At 48.8% G+C, this 22,783-nt stretch overlaps 1 protein-coding gene across 1 annotated transcript in view; it reads right to left on the bottom strand.

Moving 5' to 3' along the window:
• itpr1b (inositol 1,4,5-trisphosphate receptor, type 1b) overlaps window positions 1-22,783 on the bottom strand; it is a 95,511-nt gene that overhangs the window by 25,737 nt on the left and 46,991 nt on the right. Inside the window, 13 exon segments of the mRNA XM_060070101.1 lie at window positions 325-556; window positions 1,582-1,689; window positions 2,147-2,278; window positions 2,491-2,586; window positions 2,961-3,071; window positions 4,180-4,380; window positions 5,317-5,633; window positions 7,362-7,545; window positions 15,321-15,505; window positions 17,127-17,201; window positions 17,204-17,255; window positions 18,404-18,451; window positions 19,555-19,590. Coding sequence (XP_059926084.1) covers window positions 325-556; window positions 1,582-1,689; window positions 2,147-2,278; window positions 2,491-2,586; window positions 2,961-3,071; window positions 4,180-4,380; window positions 5,317-5,633; window positions 7,362-7,545; window positions 15,321-15,505; window positions 17,127-17,201; window positions 17,204-17,255; window positions 18,404-18,451; window positions 19,555-19,590 — 1,777 coding nt within the window.

The raw sequence follows: 22,783 nt of genomic DNA, 5'->3' as shown, positions 1-22,783 counted from the left end.
ACCAAGGTTCAGGTTATCATAATCCTACCTGTGTGTGTGTCTGTGTTTGTGTGTGTGTCAACATGTTTATGTAATTGAATGATGTGTGTGTGTGTGTGTGTGTGTGTGTGTGTGTTTGTTTGTGTCTGTATGTCTTTTGTGCGTGATTGTGTGTCTGTGTGTGCACGGAGGAAGTAGAGTAGCTAACATCCCTCAGGGGAACCTTGGGTGAGGGACCATCCCAGGGAGAGAGAGAGCCTGTGTGACCCAAGTACTAGTAGAAAGAGAGAGGGATAGAGAGACAGAGAGAGAGAGAGAGAGAGAGGAAATAAAAAGGAAACGCACAGGGGACCGTGGTGTCGTCGCCAGCAACCTCCTGAGTACCTCGCAGCTTCTTCTGCCAGTTCATCTCGTTGAAGAGGTCCTCCGAGCGCAGGAAGAAGTCATTAATCTTACTACCCTGCTCGTCGCGCTCGGTGGTGTAGTACACGCGCAGCTTGGACTCCGTCGTCAGGAATTCACAGATGTTGGGCACGGGGAACACTATCTGCTCCATGGTGCGGTCCAGCCGCACGATCTGACCGCCGAGACACACACAGACACACACACGCACACACACACACACACACACACAGTGACAAACAGGCCCGGACCAAGAACACACGGTTACAGTTTCAGTCACTAGTTAAATGGAATGCATGCCGATTGATCTCATTGCGGCCTTTGTTGACTTCAGCAGTCAAGCTTTCGATTCGCTGGAATATATGTCAACAATAGATCTCTGGTTTCGGGTGTCCTTACATGTTTGAGTAAGAATACCTGAACCCGTTTCCACAACAAGAACAGGGCTTTTTATAATAAATCTAAAACAGAAGAAAAAAAAGTTATTGTCAGCAATAATTAACCGTCATTCTTTAGGGTTGCGGACACTTTCACCTGACGGCATTCTTAGTCACTCGTGCAAGTGCATATGACTGCACGTGCGAACACACCGCAGGCACCTGTTGTCCTGTTCAAGTATGACGAATCACCCAAGCGGAGTGACTCACACGGCAGCTATCACATGCCGGAGGTCAACACCCATGCCAACAGATATGTTGCAATGCATTCAAGTTTACACAGCGCAGAAAAGTGAATCAGTCAACAGCTCGTCTGGGCTCGAGCGCACACACACACACACACACACACACACACACAGAGACACACACACACACACACACACACACACACACACACACACACACACACACACACACACACACACACACACACACACACACACACACACACACACACACACACTCAAGGAATGATTCTGGTCCCACGTTCACGCAATGCAAGAGGGTTAGACGTCCTTACGTCCTTGCGGACCCTCCTTGCGTCCACCGCGAGGGCCTGGCGTGCGCCTCCCAAAAAATGTAACCTTCCGTCGAGTCGACGCAGCAGCAAGGGCTGTGATTGGTCCGCTTACTAAAACCCGACGCAGAACCATAAAGGTCCACGACTGCGTCGAAGCGTCTGCGTGGTCATTGCGTTGCGTCAACTTGGAACCCTAATCAGCCATTCAGCCATCCCAGGAACGGGGGTTCCGGTGGGACCCACCTCGATCTGCGCCGTGTGCTTGGCGTAGAACTCCAGGGCCTCGTCCCCCTCCCCGTAGGTGCCCCCGGGTTTCAGCATAGCCTGGAGCTCCTTGTTGTGGCGAGCCAGCTGAAACAGAGGCCCGGCGTCGGCAGTTAGACAGTAAACCGCCGCACATCGCCGTATCGTCACGCCATCAGCCGCCGTACACCGCTGGTGTATTAGCCAGGATTAACACCTGGCCTTCTCTTGACTAAAGTTTATCTGTTGCGCAATCTATGTGTAATGTGGCAACTGGCAAGGATCATTAAAAATCATTTAATATACTGTTTTCCACAGTATCTATTTTTTTTTGTGCTGGAACCTTAACAGACGCACCTGTTGCTACGATCTCACTTCACCCGTTTCTAGAGACACAGCCTGCGTCAGAGCCCCGCAGTGCCTGAAGGCCGGCCCCTGGGGGGGGGGGGGAGGGCGTCCGATAGCGGAGCAATCGACACATGTACAGGCACATGGAGCCCCGCAGCTCGGCCTCAAAGGAAGCCGCGCCGACACTATAAACGCCGCTGCGGCGGCGGCGGCTTACTTGATGTGCCAGGATGTAGATGTTGTGGCCCACGTTGCGTGGGGACGCCGAGTGCTCGTCCTCCCCCTCCTCCCCCTCCTCAGGGAGTACCTCGATCTCCCCCTGCATGTAGGCCTTCTTGATCACCTCCACCTGTGGGGGGGAGAGGGAGTCAGTCCTTCACCTTTAAGTTGTTGGCTTATCTGTGAGCGTGACTGCACTAGCGCTGCCAGCACTGCACACACGCTCACACACGCTCACACACACACACACACACACACACGCTCACACACACACACACACACGCTCACACACACACACACACACACACACACACACACACACACACACACACACACACACACCAGCTCTTTGGGCCTCATGTTGTAGAGGATCCTCTCGGCGTTCTCACTGTCGTGGCGGCTCTCCATGATGGCCAGGAGCAGCTTGGAGGCGTTGTTCTGAGATGAGGTCATGTGGGAGAAGAGAAGACCCTTATTGAACGCTGCACAAGCACAAGCACCATTACAAACCAAACGTGACCTCTGCCCTAAACCGACACGAGAAGCCCTCGGAGAGCACAACACATTGTTCTTTCCGTCTTTACCACAACTTTCCCTCCGTCATGAATCAAAAGGTCAAGCAAACACTCATTCAGTACATGAATTATATCCATGTGAAAGGTCTACTTCACACTTCAGCAGCATGGGGGGAAATCACTTTCTTTTTCCGCAGACAGCCGATCCACGGCTCCTACGTCACTGGGGGGATTATCTGATTATCCGAGTCATGCCGAGGGCAAACAAATGGTGCGAGTCGGGAGGTGGCGCCTCGCCTTCAGCTCCAGGACCAGGTCCATCCTCTTCTTGCCCAGCGGGTTGATGTCGTTGAGGATGAGGGCGATGATGATGTCGATGCCGTTGCATTCATGGGTGGCGATGCAGTTCTGAGGGGACACCGTGGAAACAGAGGCACCATCAGGGGGACGGCAATGGTAGTGGCCAGTCCACTCAGGTATGTGTAGAAGACGATATGATTACACAGACAGAAGAGAGCTTCAGCGCATGACACGCAAAACAAACTTTCTCTACATTTTAAACCAAGCTATACAACAAATAAGATAACATTTATATATATATCTCATAGATAAATACATACACACACACATACACACACACATGTATACATAGTACATACATACATACAAAATGCCATAGGTAGGGTGGATTAAAATAGGAGAGAGAAAAGTGGAGATGAACTGTAAGGGGGGCAGGGGTTATCACAAATCAGCGCTAATTCACCCCTTGACCATATTTTTTTCTTAAATATTTTCATCTCAGGTTGCTGAAAACAAACCCGTCCCGGGCCTGACCGCGTTGGAGCAATATCAAGTTTAGCCGAGCTGTCTTTCCCACGTCGCCACACACACACACACACACAAACAGCAGCAGCATCGAAGAAGGCCGTCATGTGACATATTAATCCTCCCAAAGGAGAACAAACTCGGGCAGGATTCCCGGGGTTGGGGTGGTGGTGGTGGGGGGGTGGGGGGGTGGGGGGGTGGGGGGGTGGGGGGGGGGGGGGGGGGAGGCAGGCCTGGGGTTGTCAGGTTGGAGGGGAGGGTTTCAAACGGGGGAGGGGAGGAGCCATGGCTGCCTGGGGAGAGACTGTGAAGCAAAACAAACGGTGGAGTCCCAGACTCCAATTAAATGACGTGAAACGCTGTGTAAATCGAAATTCGCCCAATGGGGCAAAAGGTAAAAGTGGGACATACACGGAAAATGATATTTTACCGACATTTATATCATTTACCCATTTATGCACACATTCACACACACACACACACACGGCGGCGTCAGCCATGCAAGGGAGCAGTTAGGGTTAGGTGCCTTGCTCAGGGACACCTCAACACTCAGCGAGGAGGAGCCGGGGGATCAAACTGGCAACCTTGTGGTTACCAGCCAACCCGCTCCACCTCCTACATGATGTGTCGGCCCTTTTTGTCTGGCCAGTGGGCGGACCAATCTGGGGGGGGGGGTTGGTGGTGGACGCACCTGGTTCTCGTGGCAGGGGCCCTGGCAGTACTCGGTGAGGCTCTCCAGCGTCTGGTTGATGAGGCCCACGTTCTTCTCGTTGATGTAGAGGCCCAGCAGGCCCAGCCCCCCCGTGGTGCTGCCGCAGATGCAGTCCAGGAACTGCAGCGTCTCGCACACCAGGTTGTAGTTGTTCTTGTTGTTCTGGTTGCGGAGGAAATTCTGGAAGGGAGCGTGTCGGACAAGCATGTTAAAAAGGGGCGGCCCCCCCCGCCTGGTTTTACCTTCTGTACCGACCGGGAGGCCGCTCTACCCATCATGCATCTGTGTGCTCGACTAATTGCTCTTCGAGACAAGGCCCTGATGATTCCATTCATGAAATGAATGAAGTCAAACACATAAAAGGGGACAATCAGGCGTGTTAGTAAGGAACTTTGAACCCTGGTCTCTGGGCGAGGACCTTAGTGTGAGGGTTGGAAGCGAGAAAGCAACACATACGCAGGCGCGACCTCTCCGCGAGGAAACCTCTCCCTCTCAAAGGAAGGAGCCGGAGCGCAGGCCTGTGGTTGCTGCTGCTGCTCCGCCTCATCAGCTGTAACAAGAGGGGCCCCGTCGCCGCGGGCATCCATCTCAGCGAGGCAGGCAGAGGCCAAGCGGCAGCCTTCGTGCTGCGTGCTCACACACAACATCTCCACGTGCACGCCCGTGTCCAGGATTCCACCCCCCCCCCCCCCACACCCCCACCCCCTGCCCAGCAGCATGTATAAACACATTTACTGTAAGAGGGAAGTGTGATGTCTGTCTGGCTTGTCTCTCTGTCTGGACGAACACGCGGAGGTTGGAGGAGGGGGGCTGAGTTTGTCAAGACCTCCTCCATCTCCTCATGTTGCTAGCAGACCGAGATGTACCAACAATGGAAAGTGCTGGTTTCACAATACTTTATTTAGCCCCACTTCCTGACTTTGCCACACTTTCACAACTTACGAAACTGCCTGGTGCTGGAAGTGAGTTTGTGCGTACGTGTGCGAGTGTCTTCCTCTGACCTCCATAGCACCCCCATGACCTCCAGAGTCCCCCCTCTGACCTCCAGAGTCCCCCCCCTATGACCTCCGGCAGTAGGCCCCCCCCGACCCCGGCGGTAGCCCCCTGGCGGCTGACCTGCAGCTCCCGGTTGTGGTTCTCGCAGAGCAGCTGCATGAGGCGCAGGATGGGCTGCATGATGGTGATGATGACGCTCATCTCGCCCTCCTCCTGGCCCTTGTCGCCGGCCGGCGCCGCCGCCGCCGCCGCGCCCTCCGCCGCCGCCTGCTGCTCCTCCGCCTCCGCCTCGCGCCGGTACGTGGTGAAGGCCTTCTTGGTGGTCAGTGTGGCCTCCACCAGCTGCTCCTTGATGTCCTCGCTCGCCACCGCCACCACCACCACCGTGGTCGCCGGCGCGGTCGCCGCCGCAGCAACCACCCCTGGAGCGTCTTTAGCTGGCCGCAGAGAGGTCAAAGGTTGGGTGTTGATTATAGAATGCGATAATCTGAATATATAAAAAATATATAATAAACTCATTGATTTTGTTGAAGTGGCGAGACTATGTGTGAATGTTTTTTTTTGGGGCTTTCTAGTCCTTCTGTAACCCATTAAACCTCTTTAAGATTGACATTCGCCCTTTCATTCATTCAATCAGTCAGCTGCCCATGTTGGTTTCCAATAGTGCGACTAGATAAGCGAGCAGTGATGGTGCCTTTAACCTCACACATGTCTAACCTCCCGCGTCCTGACCTCTAACCCCCCCTGCCCTCTCAAATATTCCCATTAGACATGTGGGGTTTGTTTTGAAGGTTGGATTTTGTTGGCTGCTTCCAACAAAAGGATAAGGGTTAAGCAGAGTCTATTTCTCTTTCAGAAACATAGATAACTTAATCCAAGGCAAAATATATAAAACGGTTCTTTCCCGATGGCTTCTGATCAGCAGAAGAAATTTGGAAGAAGGGAAGGGAACAACATAAACTGCAGCCATCACACAAGACTCACAAGTCAGTCTCTAAACGCTTTCGCACAGCAACGGACTGAGGTCATTCTCCCAGATTCCGTGGCTGAAACTGGGTGGGAACAATTAGGGAGTAAAAGAAGAAACCTGCCTTGCATAATCAATAGAAAGTCCCAGAGTCAACTCATATCAGGGAGGTGACATGCCGAGGTCGGGAGTGCTTGTCAACACTGTAGCTCTAACACCTTTCTTATATTCCCGGGTCAAACCTGTTCACACAAAGTCGGAACACCTTAAATTCACAGACTGGTGGCGGCCATTTCTATCGGTAAAATGGCGTTGGTCTCAGATAATTGGGAACTATTTTTGGTGCGGGAGAATTAGGTTTATGTCATGCGCCGCTGACCAAGTCTGGCAAGACAGAAGCAGCGGATGAAATTATCATGCCAGGGGTGCTTCACAGGTAGGCTATTAAATCATAGCATGGAAAATAACGCAGAATTATCTAAGTGTTTGATGACCAACTAGAATCTGGTTGTGTTGTTACTAGCACTTGTTTATAAAAAAATGGACTATTCTGAACACATTGGACAATTTTGGAAAGTAATTAAAAGTGTTTCCCCCTCCCATGAATAGCTAGGCTACTGTAACTCTACAAGTAAAGCGACTATCGGAGAGCAAATGCTCAGTCAGCGAACTCCCCTTCTTGACGGACAATGAGGAATTTGTAATCAAAAACTGAATCTGGTTAAGTTTGGCAACCTCCTATTTCAGTATATCTCGGTGTATCGCTTTAGGAGAAACACCTTGATAATAGTCCCAATAATATTTATATTAGACTGTATTATGCCTGGCTGGACTTGGACTAAACATATTTAAAAAAAATAAAGGAAATGGACTGTACCGCATCTTTCTCGCACTATCCTAAACTGTGGCCACTCCAAGCACTTTAGAATTAGTTCCTCACATTCACCGTTTCATCCATCCATTCATATACACTTTCATACCCTACAGTGTGGTCAACCATAGACTGGATACACTGGATCTAGCCTGTCGGGAGCAGGTAGGACAAGGTTAGCTTGCTAAGGGACACCTCAACCGTTGGTCCTCACCAACTTTCACCCACACGTTGGAGAAAATGTAAAATAAATAACTCTTGCGTGGGGGTGCAGTTGAAGGTAGGAGGAAAGTCTGTGTTCAACCTTGAATAAAAGGTAGTATGTACCTTTCTTGCGTGCTACGGCGTCCTTGTCGGGTGGCTCCTCCTCCTTCTTCTTGCTGCCCAGGTCGCTGGTGTTCACCGTCACCGTGGCCTTGATCTCCTGCTGGGCCAGCTTCATGCGCTCGTAGAACACCTTGAAGAACTTCTCAGACTTGTTATCGCCCGTCAGCCGTGCAAAGAAGGATCTCTGCGTGGAGACGGAGGAGAGTCATACACATTTGTTAGACATTTTGTTATTGAGCTGTTGAAGCTGTTATCTAAATTGACAATTGCAATTATAATCGTATGTAGATGCATGTCATTCATGAGCAGGTAGTATTTCTGTTTCTACTATCTTAACTTTTCATTTTTATTTACAGCCAGGTTGTCATGTTGCACTTGTATTTTGTAATTATTTATACCACTCATGTATGCATGATTATTCTCAGCTTTCTTTATTTTTGCATATTCTCAACTCCTTCATTATTTTACTGTCTTGACTGCGTGTGATAAAGTGCATCTGATGTTATCCTATCTTATCTTAGGCTCAACGCAACACTTACAACATGTGACCCCGTGTATTGTACAGTAAGGCTCGCGTGTTGCAGAGTATTCTCGTGAACTCTGCATTTGTCCGTGGTAAACAGCTCAGGGACAGTTCTTAGGGTGTTGGTTCAGCCCTGGTTCTGTGGAAGGCAGCGAGCTCACGCGGGAGAGGAGTTACATAATGACTGCTTTCCTTTACGGTGGGGAAAACACGCTGAAGGGCCAGCACTGTTCTAACCTGAACTCACTCCATCTGCTCCCTGGCCTGGGGGCAAAGCAGGAGGCTTCCCTGGAGACTACGTGCACACACACACCCACACACACAGACACACAAGCATGCATCCACGTGCATATGTGCCTGCAACCACACATCAGCACATGCCCACTTCAACAAATAGGCTTCTTACATTTGAACTTATAATAGACGGTATATTATACAATTGATATATATATATATATATATATATATATATATATAAATAAACACAAGACATACATAACATAAATTAGCAAACATAAACAAGCAAATAATAATTAAATACACATTTGCATTTAAATGCAAATACACCGAAAATGGTTCAAACATAACTGCTTGGTGTGTTCCTGCAACCACAGCAGGCGTTGTGAGAGGCTTCACCAGGAGAGACGGGCAGTGTGACACGTGATCCAACACCCCTCCTCTGCAGCGGCGCCCTTCTCTTCACAGAGTGCTTTTCATCGTTGTCGCAACTGTTTTTTTGCGCAACGCGCGGGAGTACCCTGCTCTATCCCCCCCCCCCTCCAATCCCTCGTTACATAAGGGCTGTAATCAGCTGAGTGGCGGCAGCGGGGAAACGCGGCACCTCCGCCAGAGCCCTGTTACATCACACCAGAGGGAGGCGGGTGGTGCTCTGGTGAGGTGTAGTGTGGGTGGGTGGGGAGGTGGGTGGGTGGGTGGGTGGGTGGGTGGATGGGGGGGCCGTGGGGCCGTGGGGTGGCGCCAGGAAGGAAAATCCGGCTCTAAATTTTTTTTGTGCCAGGACAGTGTGTGTGAGGAGGAGACTGGAACGGATGGCGGGGGAGGGAGAGGGGGCCTGGAGTTATCACGTAAAGGCTGCTTTTTTTTTGTGAAGGGGGGGCCCTTTGAAAGTCTCTTACATAACCCCCGGTGAGGGATGCGCACACAAGTCTCAAGGGCCGACACACACACACACACAATCAAGAAGAGTAGTGTACTTTTCTGCAGGTGCAACGGTTGCCTCTGTAGGAGGTGCGGTGCTTATGGAAGTCAAGCCTGCGAGACATAAACCTATTTACAAAACTATGAGTAATATTATTAGATAAAAAATATACTAGATATAGTATATATACTATATATAAATAAAAATCATAAAATAAAACTTGATGAATATTAAATATGAAATATAAATTAATGTTGAAGTCACATTTACAGAAGGGACGAAGGAGTGTGTCAAGTATGTATATAAAGGCCAGATAAGATCATACCTTTCCAAGTCAATCAAAGTTGTTTTCTTTCTGTTTGTTTTATGAAACACTTTTAATTTCTTTCTTGTTTTTGTTGCTTGATGTTTATTCAGAACATGTTGTCCGAGCCGTGAACATAATCTTGTTTACGAGATGGGGGTCATTCATTTCATCGTTATCTGATTAGGGAATGAATCGGCAAAGACTTATGCAATACTTATTTCTCTCTCTAGCTCTCTCTAGCTCTCTCTCTCTCTCTCTCTCTCTCTCTCTCTCTCTCTCTCTCTCTCCCTCTCTCTCTCCCTCTCTCCCTCTCTCCCTCTCTCCCCCCTTCTCTCCCCTTCTCTCTCCTTTCCTCTCCCGCTTTAAGTCCTTCTCTCTGGGCAGTAGAGAGCTGCAGAAACGCCTCAGGCTTTATGACATTACTGTGTTTAATGGAACCTCATGATCGCTCAGCCATTAAAAAACATCTCCAGTCAGGAAGGTGCGTGATGTTATCGACGCCTGACTGCCTTATGACGACGCGGGGGGAAAACAAACATGTGCAGTGAGTCTGCTGTCTGCTGTAGCCTGCAGCCCAGAAGGTCCTGTCCACTGTGGTGAGGAGGCGGGAGACTAGACTTCCATAAACAAGGACAAAGTACCCTACAGACGCTCTTTGTTAAACGCCTGGTGGGCTGGGAAATGAAATGTATGCCAAGTGACATTCTATGCGGTGGATGGCCATGTTTGTGTTCCATTATTTGTTTGGGACAACGCACTTTAGAAGTATTTCTGGCGGACGTGCAAATATTTTCAGGGGCAAATAAACGTGTCAATAGATTTGATCAAGTTTTGTTTTATCAATGCATGCATTCCAGCAGTTGGCTGCTGAATAGTTTGTCTTGAGGAAAGTGGTGGGCTGGCATACTTCTCTGCCATGCAAGGCATACACCTCCCACTGGGAGAAGGAGAGAAGGAAAGAGAGAAGGGGGAAAGAAAGGATGAGGAAAGACATTTTAAAGAAAGAGGCAAAGAAAGGAGAGAAAAAATAAGGAAAAAACGAAAGAAAGAAGGGAGGAATGAAAGAGAGAAGGAAGTGAAGGAAGAAAGAAGCAAAACGAGGAAAGGCAAAAAACTAATAAAAAAGAGAAACTCCTTTCCCTCCCTTTTCCTCTCTCCCCTCTTGAGCTGCCTTCTCCCTTTCCTGGCATCAACAAGCTCTGTTATGTAAGATCTATTTATACTGCCGGCTCGCCCCCCACCCACAACACACACACACACACACACACACACACACACACACACACCTCGCTGAGTGACAATGCCATACTGAGCCACCACAACCAGCAGTCCATCCATTTTTACATGTATTGGCGGTTTTAAATGAAGGCAAATCCCATGCCGACTGAGGTGAGTGTTGAAAAGAAAGATGTGATCACGGCCGCAGCGCCTAACAAGATGCGGGCAAAACCCGTGCTAAACGTACAAATCGAAACCCGCTGTCAACGAGTCATTTCTCACGTGCAAGAGCAGGCCGAACATACCTCATGTTGGCTGGTCATGCAGACTACAGGATAATGACATTCTTATGGACTTATAGTACAATAAGGGTTTCAGGGCGTGGCCTTCTAAACGCCCCCTGCGCTCTATTGGCTGAGAGGGAGCTGGTGCTCGTGTTGTAAACACACCGATGCGTAAAAGGAGACTTTGACTTGTACTCTTACAAGAGGTTGGCTAGAATGGAACCTGATAGTGCTCACGGCAGACCGGACGCGACAGTAATCGGTTCCTGTTGAGTGGGAGTTAGTGACAGCTGCTTGCTTCTGTGATAGGTCGGGGTCACAGGTCGTGGGGGAGGGGAGGGAGAGGAAGAGAGGCCAGAGTTCTGGGGGAAATGTTGTTGGGAGGGGAAGGCTGTGTGGGAATTAATGGCCCTTACATAATACTCTGCAACATATCAATGGTAATCACCCACACATATGCTTATGTGTACAAACAAACAAACACACACACACAATCCTTTGTCCAGAGTTATGTAAATGTAACGTTTACAGTAAATGCCTGACATGCGGCATATACATTTGCGCCCAAGCGTATTTGGGACGTGAAAAAATGAGCATATTGTTGATACAAACAAGGTTTATGATGCAGGTGTACACATCCCGATGCAGTCGTGTGTACTGTGTACAGTTTCTCAAGCACGAAAGCTAGCCCAGTGCACAGGAAACCTGACGCGTGTTTGTGTGTGTGTGAGTTCTTGCGTGCGTGCGTGCGTGCGTGCGTGCGTGTGTGTAAACATTAAGTGTCACTGTCTGTTACTTCTTGTTAACGTGTGTTTAGAGCCACGCTGACAATGGCTGTCAAGTCATATATGTCAGGAGCTAATATTTGATAAAGTAGCGTGGTTTCAAAGCAGTCGGAAAGGATGCAGGGCATGGCTGTGTGAAATGACAGCCAGGTTTAAGGTCCTAAAAAGCGAGTGTGTATCTCTCTGCTTGCTTGAGGTTTCACAACTTCCACATCTGAATACCTGTAGCCTGTTCCATTTTCAACTCGTCTCCTGGTGTTAAATGACACTTTAAAACGGAGAATTGGTTGCTTTAAAGAACTTTAAAGCAAGAGTTAAAGAAAGGCAGGAAAATGAAATTGTGGTTGATAAATGTCTTGACCCCTTAGTTCTTATCACAGCTTCTCTGCTTTCAGATGTAGAAGATGACAAGAATCTTACATTTTCCAGGGTTTCAAGTTTCTGTCAAGGTTTGTATGTCGTAACAGAGCTTGAAATGGGTACGCTGCCTATCTTGGCATGGTCTCTCTTGCAAAATGTATTTGAATATCAAGAGACCAACCCGGTTTAATAAAAAATACTACATTTAAATATAATACAGACAAGGCCTTGTGGCATGTGATGAATGCCACTGAAAGACTCCCCATAGTTCTTGAAATGCATGGCTAATGTGTGTTCAGCGTGCATGCTTATAATCTGTACAATGGCAGGCGTACAAACATAAGGACACCTTGCCTGAGAAACACTTGCATAGACCACGTCTCTGCTCACTGCATATCGGTGCGAGCGCTGGTGAAGTCAAATAGGAGTGGACACACAGCCGTGTGGGGACGGACACAGAATAACGCTTCCCAATTTCTGATGTTCAAAATAAACCCGAGTTCTATACAAAGGGAGCGCAAAAGAAACAAAAGCTACATTTGCGCTGTGTGCGCATTGCTCGGCTGAGTCAATATGATTCTATTTTCCTTTTTTTGGGTCGCAGCCCAAATAGGAACCGGTATTCACGCTCTGTGTGTATTGGGCTTAAGACGCAAGACTTGGAGCCCGGAGCGTATTCTCAGGTAAGGAGCTCTCCATTGGCCTCTGAATAACGCCGGGACAAACTTTTGGTGCGAGCACCGCGGCAGGGAACACGGTCGACACAGAGCCTAACATTTGGCTGAATGAACACCAGAAGGTCATGCCTTTTTGAGTGCTGTATTACAATAAAAGGGACAAGATCGATAGATTTTTTACGACTGTGAACAACAAGTCGACCTGATCGTAGCCGCGCCCGCGTGTGGGTATTACTTCACTCGATATGGGTCTGAAAACACTGGCTTCACCGAGAGAGAAGGAGAAAATAAAGCGGTTGGACTGAAGGAAACTGCAAAATGTGTCCTAGGTTAAACAGCAGCGAGCTGGACCTAAGCCAATTTTCTTTGATTACGGACATAATAAATGTCACCCTTAGGGCCATAACATCCAGCTTATCCAGGGCAGAGCTCCGGGACCACGGACGAATCCGTCCCTAACCTCCCACCTCTATAGATCTCTAAAACTCATTTGATCTTTAAAGCTCATTCACTCTCCAACGCTCCCCCCCCCCCCGCCCAAACTCTTTCCTAGAAGCAGTGGTTAGCCCGGACTGAAAAACATTTGAAACCAAAAAACTCGAAAACAACAACAACAACAAGGTCTTTAGCACTAATGTGTTTCTGTCCTGTTTTTCATTTGGTGGGAAACAAGCAGCCTTCTGTCCTTAAATCAGGCCCAGGCCGCCTGCAGTTTCACAAGATTTGGAAATGGGATGAATCTGCTGATATGCTTTCAATTCACTTTATACCAGCCACGGTGGTATTAATTGGGGAGGGAATCAGGGAATCAGATAATAAAGGAAAGAAGATGGACAGGGTTATGGCTTCAGTGTCCTTTTCCAATAGCTGCTTCTCAATGGCTGTGACTAATAGCGAAAGAAGAACATTTCCTTTGGCTTGGTTGGGGACCTCCCCGCCCCTTAGGCATTGGTGAATATGCTAACATTAAAAAGTGTGTGTGTGTGTGTGTGTGTGTGTGTGTGTGTGTGTGTGTGTGTGTGTGTGTGTGTGTGTGTGTGTGTGTGTGTGTGTGTGTGTGTGTGTGTGTGTGTGTGTGTGTGTGTGTGTGTGTGTGTGTGTGTGTGTGTGTGTGTATCATGACCCCTGAGGTGTTAACCATCAAACAGCGTGGCCGGGTCAAAGGTCAGCCAGTGTGACCTGCCCTGGACATTTGTCCTGGGGGGGGGTTGCGTTACACATTCCCTTTGTTCTCTCAGAGTGTGACGTTGTGGGGCTTGGTTGGGCGTCACCTGGTGCTATTCATGAAGGAACAGGAGCCACATGTGAGAAGAACATCATGTGAGCGTGGCTGTGCAAACTCTGTGGGAAGTCAGGCTTTGTCAGGCAGGAGCACTATGCAAATATAACCCGCCGTTATGCAACACTGCGACCTGTTTGTGCACACGAAGGCACATACACACGAGGGCACAGGCAAACGCTGACACACTCACGCTTGGCTCAGGTGGCGGGTGTGCACTCTCACAAATGCATGCATGCAGGCACACACACGCATGCATACAGAGACACGCACACATATTGTGATAACCGCACGCACACATAATTGCAATCAGTAGCACACACACACAATTGCACTTGCTCACAAACACAGACACACACACACACACAATTGCACTCACACACATAATTGCAATCAGAAGGACATACACAATTGCACTCACAAACACACACACACAAAATTGCACTCACTCACAAACACAAACACACAATTGCACTCACTCACAAACACACACATACCCAATTGCACTCACTCACAAGCACACCAAAAACACAAACAACTGCACTCACTTACAAACACACACACACACACAAACACGCATGCATAAACACACACACAAAGACAGGGAAAGACACACACACACGCCAGGCTAATGTAATTGCTGTGCAGTCAGCTGAGGGCTGGTGTTGGGTTAGGAGAGGTTGTTGTTGTGGCAACTCCTCGGCCTGTAACCATGGACCTATGTGAACCAGCGTGCCCTCCGCAGGCTGCGCTCCCCCTCCCCTCACCACCGCAGTCTGCAGCGGGGAGGCCTTTCAAACCGTTTTGTGTTGTACTCTGCACCGCACCTTGAGTGCTGCAGCACGGGGGGTGGGGTTCTTGCCTGTCTTTCATGTTGCCACCTGTCACTTGGTTGCGTGTAGCACTGCGATGTGTGCGGCTGCCGGAGAACAAGTAAAGAAACCCAACCCTCAAACTCTCGAAGGTTTTTCCCCAGAACTTCGTGCAGAACGGTTCAGGCCAGGTAAGACTTGTTTTGATGGTTTAAGAAGGCTAGCCGTGCTAGCATGGCCTGTTCAGAGTGTGTTATTGTTTAGTGTAGGGTTTCTGGGGGTTGTTCCAGGTATCTCTTGTTGATGCCGTTAGCAGGGATAACGAAATTAGCATGTTTTACCCAATATTTCATTTGTTTTCATGTGCGGTTTCAGGCCGCTTTAGCACATATCATCCAGAATGTATTTCCATATCTCGTGTGTTTTCAGATGTCATTCCATGTATCCACCAGTCCACCATTCCATGTAACACTTCAGTCGCATGCCTATCATTGGCAGAAATATCCCTTTGAGGGGGAGGGGGATATTGTCCCCGACCAATAGGGTCCTGCTCACCTGTATGACGGTGTTGCCCCCCTCCAGCAGGGCGATGGCCAATAGGATGCTCTCCTGGAAGATGCGGTCGCTGGTGGCGTTCATGATGAGGTCGATGACCAGGTCTGAGGCGCCCTCCCTGTCCAGATGACACTGGACCTCCGCCAGACTCAGCTCTGCGCGACCTCCGACCCCGGAGCTCACCACTATGGACACAGGCCGGGGGGAGGGCAGATTGTGGGGTGAGACGATGCCATGGGTAAAGAACTGCATATCGGTTTGCTTGCTCTTCAAGAATGGAAGCAAAAAATAAAAATTTTATGTGTGTGACTTGTATGTAGTTGTGTAATTTATTTGAATGACTGATGTATGAATTGCTGCTACACAATGGAAATAAGCCTTCGGGCTTTATTGTGTCCTCCCTGACTATTTATGTATTTTAATGCAAAGAGTGCTGTTCATATGTATATCAAAATAGTCAAATAAAATCAATCAATTAATCTACGATTAATTGATCGCATTTAAACTGCGCTTTTCAAGGTGCCCTGAAGCGCTATAGATGCCGAGTATGTATCTGTCTGTGCGTCTGTGTGTGTGTGTGTGTGTGGGGGGGGTTGACACCTCATCCCGATAGCACTGTACAGACTTCCATAGCTGCCGGCGTCTGGACTTTTATTTATTTATTTATTAACCTTTATTTTTCCAGGAATATTCTCATTGAGATTCAAAATCTCTTTTTCAAGAGAGTCCTGGCCAAGAAGGCAGCATACAAACATTTAAAGTTTCACATTAAAAACAACAAAAACACAAATTTCACACTAATACTTGCACGCGTCCCGGGTTTTTTCGATTCTGTTGATGTTATTGTAACCTGGTATCGTTTTATTTTCTTCTTATATACTACCTCTCTCTCACTTTAATACCGACACCGTCTGCTCTCACAGCCACGGAGGATGGACGGAGCCGCCGTGAGAGAACAGCCAGGAGATAACACCTCTCTCTCTCTCTCTCTCTCTCTCTCTCTCTCTCTCTCTCTCTCTCTCTCTCTCTCTCTCTCTCCTCTCTCTCTCTCTCTCTCTCTCTCTCTCTCTCTCTCTCTCTCTCTCTCTCTCTCTCTCTCTCTCTCTCTCTCTCTCTCTCTCTCCCCCTCTCCCTCCCGCAGGTGCATGAACTGGCCCATTCTGAATCAATGCATGCCGCTAAGGTCGCCTGGCAACCGCACGGCTCTGCATTAGCACTGCAAAACGACGCCTTGAATGCCCGGTTGCAGAGCGTCCGAGGACTGGGCCGCTGCCGAGATCAGAAACATACTATCCACCCCCCCCCCAAAACCTACATCACCGATGTCTGGAATGGCCCGGAGAACAGCGTCATATCAGTAGTTAACGCAAGGCTGCAGTGACGTGCGTATAAATGTCAGTGACAAACTAGCGCTTCACTGCTTAGGGAAAAGGTCATGGCTGGGTTGTGTGGCAGAAAGAATGGCCCACATCAGCTATTCTTATGTACACAGGGGAGAAGTGCAGACACACACATGCACATTCACAAGCACAAACACACACAAACGAACAGGGTAGGCACACACATACATGCACAAACACATGCACACACACATACAAAGGGTAGACACCCACACGCACAGGGCGAGACACACAAACAACCCCCCCCCACACACACACACACACACACACACACGTAACAGAAGACACACACGCACACACAAGAAAGACACACACACACAGGGAAGATGTGCACGTTTACACACATGGAAGACACATGTGCACGCCCATACAAAGGGAAGACCCAGACACACACAAACACACATACCTGTAGTGGGCTTTCCTTGCGCTGTAGGACTCAGGGGGCTGGGGGAGAAGGTTGTGACGCTGTCTCTCCTCCGCTGGGCTTGAGATTCCCATAGTATCTGTTGACCAGGATCTGCCGTAGGGCCTCGCCCTGTAGGACACACACATAAACAGACATATAAAAAACATGCACACACAAACCCAGATATACACACACACACACACACACACACACACACACACACACACACACACACACACACACACACACACACACACACACACACACACACACTCTCTGGACATATAAACACACAATCATAGACAAACACATATACAAATCTAGGAACAGACGCACACAATTACACAATCGACACAATGAACCCAAACATATACAAGAACACACACACACACACACACACACACTAACACACACACTAACACATGAGGTTTAGGATCTCCAAGAGGATCGGTGAAACGTGTGTTACAGGAGTAGACAGCTGGAACGTTTCTGTGTCGGGTAAAACCAACACTTATAGTATTGAGTCAGTGATTAAATACAGGGTAAAAGATTATGCCTTGTCTGAGAACACAATGGGCATATCCGTTGGCAATAACAATGTAGAGAAACAAAGCTGGGATATCAGAAGGAGGCAGTTAATAATGACACTGTAAACAATGCAATTTAAGTGACAGTGAATCAGATTCAATTACGTTTACAAAAAGCTGAATTTCAATGACATAGGGGTTTTATATCGGTTTCCTTGACCTGATCTCTTTGGCTACGCGACCACATGAGAGCTGACTATCTTTGATGTCCATGGTACTCAAAACAACACACACACAAAGACACAAAGACACAAACACACTTACAAAGATCAACATCTTACTTGACCCTTGACCTCCAAGCTCAGTTGACCCCCCCCTCCAGCACCCAACAGTATGACTCCAGTCAATGGCAGACAAACATGCACATTCAACCACACAAACCCTGTCATCAGATGCCACCTGGTCTCCACCACGTCACACGACCAGAGGTCATCACATGACATGACATTGCTCCATGTGATGTCAAACTCATGAGATGGAGTTCGATGCTATGTATAGAGGCCCAATCAGGGCCTTGCTGGGGCAGTTGTGTGATCAGCAGCTGCTCAGGATAACAGTGGTGTGGAGGGGTAGGGGTGCTCCCCCCCCCACCTTCCCCAATCACAGAGAAAGAGAAAGAGAGAGAGTCGTGGGAGCGCGAGGCTGACAGGGCTGGATCCCCATGGGGCGAGGGGGGGGGGGGGTACCTACCCTCGTCTGATCCTCGAGTTGTTTCTGCGGCTGGCTGGGGTCGAGGTCCTTATAGGGTGTGCAGTGAGTTAGCGGAAAGCAGTACCATATAAACACAAAAGTCAAATACACAAACGTCACAAGGGAAACGTTTGGGAAGGGAACGAAAAAACAAAAAAAAGACCACAGAAGCAGAACAGAAAATAAGTGTGTTAATACAGTGCAGATTAGTAAATGTTACTAACGTGCAGGGAAGTGAGTGGGGCGGGTGAGTAGGGGTGTGTGTGTGTGTGTGTGTGTGTGTGTGTGTGTGTGTGTGTGTGTGTGTGTGTGTGTGTGTGTGGCGCGTCTGTCTGTCTGTCACTGTTTGTGTGCGGGGGTGTAAATTACATCATGCAGTTATTTTCAGGAAATCAGGGTGTAAGATAAGGATAAAGGAGAAGTTGGGAGTTAAGGCATGCAAAGGTGGGAGGGGCCTAAGCACCCTTCTGATGCGATACTAAATATTAAAACAAACAATGAGTAAAAGGGAGTTAGCGAAAAGAGCTTGCGTATTGCTGCGATCACGTTTAACTGATCGGACACACAATTTGTGTGTTGAAAGCCAAAAGCCTGCACTAGGTGTGGGCCAGGCGCGCTCTCCTCTGCACCCAGAGAGGGCACCCAGGCTGAGAGGATCGTTGGTGCTGGAGGTACAGTGACAGCACCCGTGTTAATTACACAGAGGTGAACCACTGGAGGCCGGGGGGGGCAGGAACACACCCAAGAGGACTTGTGAATGCACACCACACACACACACACACACACACACACACACTTAATGTTCAATCAAAGTTATATAATGGCACACGCACAAACACACACACACAGTGTGGAACCTCGTGCTCTGGTGAGCCATGGAGAGAGGCCACGGCCCTCACAACAAAGTAAACAACAGGCAACATGATCAAATGGTATCTGGGCTGCACAGTTAAAAAGGGGGGAGGGGGAGACTAGAAATGGATCAACTGGGGGTGGTAGACACAAAACAGTGGTTTTATGTTTTTCCCTGGTGTGTGTGTGTGTGTGTGTGTGTGTGTGTGTGTGTGTGTGTGTGTGTGTGTGTGTGTGTGTGTGTGTGTGTGTGTGTGTGTGTGTGTGTGTGTGTGTGTGTGTGTGCGTTATACACACACCTCGATGGGAACCTCAGGTTCCGGCGGAGGTGCCAGCTGATAAGAAATACAAAGAGTGTTAGCTTCTGCAAGGTTTCTGAACATGTTATAAGGCATGCAGGATGGCATGCAGCTGATGCACTAGATCAGATGACTCTAGAGTACCACAGAACCAAGGGGGACCTAGGGAAATCATTCAAGAAGGTACCACTCTCAGCCAAAAGAATGATTGCACTTCTTGCACCTTTGTTTCAAATGTTCACCGTTTATTCACATCTGTGGGGTTAGCTATTCGCATGAACGGAATACCTCAAATGCTAATTTGCTTGTATTTTTTGCAGCAGTGCACCGAGTCAAATTCCTTGATGTTAATTCGCTGTGTGTTACCTTACTTGGCCAATAAAAAGACGAATAAGATAGAGCGATCCCATGTCTTTTTGGATCTATGCACCACATCTCGGAGAGCCCTGTTTAACCTACTTGCAGGCCATGACTTTGCTATGTTCTCAGTGGACATAATCCCGTTCATAACGTGGTTAGCAGGACTAGCTTCTCGGAAAAAAAGGAGGAGAAAAAAAAGAAAAAGTACAAAGCGCTTGAACAGTTACTGAGAATCCATCATGACGTTGCGGTTCTGGTGCTTGTCACCATGAGATGAAGGTAACGTCATGACTGCACTGACAGAGCATTCTGTTTACCGGGCTGGTCATGTAAAGACATGGTCGACCAGTCATTAAAAAGAGGCTTAAAATAGGGAGTTTGTTGGGGAAAGACTTTAGAAAATATCAGAGATTGTAATCAAAGACAAAAGGTTAATTTGCCCACGTCAGAGCTGTGGTCTTCTACTGACAAGAGGCCAAGAAGGCCAGGAACGTTGGATTGATGGTTTGGGAGATGATTTAACCATGATACATTAAAACTCAAACAAAAAAATAAAAAATAAACTACATATACAATTATGTGGAAAGTCTAGGACATCCAAAAATATATATGAAAAAAAAACTAAAGAAAAGGAACAAAGGAATTCAATCAATATTACCATTTGTATACACCCACACACACACACACTAACCCATATGCGTGCAAAGAATAAACCCTTGTAGAAATGAGTGAACTCATCTCTGCTGCTTTCCCACACATCGCGAGGGACAGCCAAGAAATAGTCAGTCAAGTTATAACCGTCGCCCAAAGGCCGCAGTTACCACAGTAACCGTGTCATGCCGCGACGGACTGAGTAATTACACAAGCTGACAGGAATCTCCCCCCCCCGCGCGCATGTCATCACATCGATTTCACTGCATCGCCGATGATTCATGCAAATGAGGCCTGGAATCAGACACAGACACACTTTGAACCCCAGCCCATCTCTTTACAAAACACCCCAAGCAATTTAATCATCCGTTGTCCCCAGTTGACTTCGATAATAACACCAATGTGTGAACTTGTGAGGACCAGGACCAACGTGGTGAGTACACACCCAGATCAACAACAGGAGTTGCAGTCGGACTACTCAATAGTCCAGGACTTGTTGCTTGGTTGGTGATGGTGGTCAGGGTGCACGCAAACTAAAGTAGCTCAATATGACACCATATTGACATTGACAATAAAGACATTTCCCCGGCCAGAGGATGAGGCTTGGACTTGGCCTGACATGGGGGGAGACACAAGACCTGATGGGTTTCAACTGACAAATAACTGATGACTCAACTTTACACCCCGCAACACTTTCTGATCCGGTTACATAGAAATGCCTCCAGGAGTAGATAAACACACACACACACACACACACACACACACACACACACACACACACACACACACACACACACACACACACACACACACACACACACACACACACACACACACACACTTCACCCTCGGCTTAACCCCAACGTTTTTCAAAGCCACCAGAGCGGCGGGCCCGATTTTGACGGGCTCAACAAGGAGATGGTGAGCAGGAGGGAGGGAGGGAAAAAACGTTCACATCAAGGGAAAGTGGAGCGGTGGAAGAGGAGGAGGAGAAGGAGGAGGGAGAGGAAGGAGGAGGGAGAGGAAGGAGGAGGGAGAAGAAGGGGAGGAGGAAAAGGAGGGGAAAGAGGAAGGGGGAGGAGGGGAAGGGGGAGAGAGATGGGGAGGAGGAGGAATAGGAGAGGAAGGGGAGGAGAAGGGGGGAGAGAAAGGGAGGAGGAGGAGAAAGAGGAGAGGAAGGGGGGGAGGTGAAGGGAGGAGAGGAAGAGGAGGAGAAGGGGGGAGAAGAGGAGGATAAGGGGGGAGAAGAGGAGGATAAGCGGGGGAGAAGAGGAGGATAAGCGGGGGAGGAGGAGGAAGAGGAGAGAGGAAGGGGAGGAGGAGGAGGAGGTGAAGGGGAGAGGAGAAGGAGGAAGAGGACGAGAAGGGGGGGAGAGGAGGAGGAGAAGGAGGGAGAGGAGAAGCGGGGAGAGGAGGAGGAAGAGAAGGAAGAGGAGGAGAAGGAAGAGGAGGAGGAAGAGAAGAGAGGAAGGGGAGGAGGGGGAGGAGGAGAAAGGGGGAGAGGAAGAGAAGTGGGAGGAGGAAAAGGGGGGGAGAGGAGAGGAGGAGAAGGAAGAGGAAGGGGAAGAGGAGGAGGTGGAGGAGAAGGGGGGAGAGGAGGAGAAGGGGAGATGAGGGGTGGCGGTAAGCGTTTGTTATGGAAGCTCCCCCACTCGTGAAAATTGGTTAACCGCCAAAATAAGTGTGGCAGGCCTCAAACAGTTAACGGGTGCCGTTCGACGTGGGGGAAAGTACACCGCTGGCAGGGGGGGGGGGGGCAAAATTGCCTCCTCTCACCTCACAGCACCTCACATCACCTCACCCCTCCCTCCCTCCCACCCAACCAACCGGCATTATCGATGTGTCCAGGAAACCACTTCAGCTGGATTTTTTTTTTTTATTGCCAATAACTGCTCAAAGGTCAGACATCGACAGCCTGAAACTGCACAAAACACACTCTCACTCTCTTTCACTCACATACACACACACACACACACACACACACACACACACACACACACACACACACACACACACACACACACACACACACACACACACACACACACACACACACACACACACACACACACATAAACAAACAAGTTTGTTTTGTAGCCGCTGACTGTGTGCTGCTGGCTGCAGCTCAGGAATCATGTGGCTGTACAGTGTGGGGAAGTATCTTGACAGTGCTGCTGTTTGGTCTAAAGGAATTTGCCTGCAGCGCCCCCTCTTGGTG

The sequence above is a fragment of the Gadus macrocephalus genome, chromosome 13 (genome assembly GCF_031168955.1).
Source record: "Gadus macrocephalus chromosome 13, ASM3116895v1".
Lineage (NCBI taxonomy): Eukaryota > Metazoa > Chordata > Actinopteri > Gadiformes > Gadidae > Gadus > Gadus macrocephalus.
Note: the sequence above shows the minus strand (reverse complement) of the source record. Positions and strands in the feature narration are given on the sequence as shown.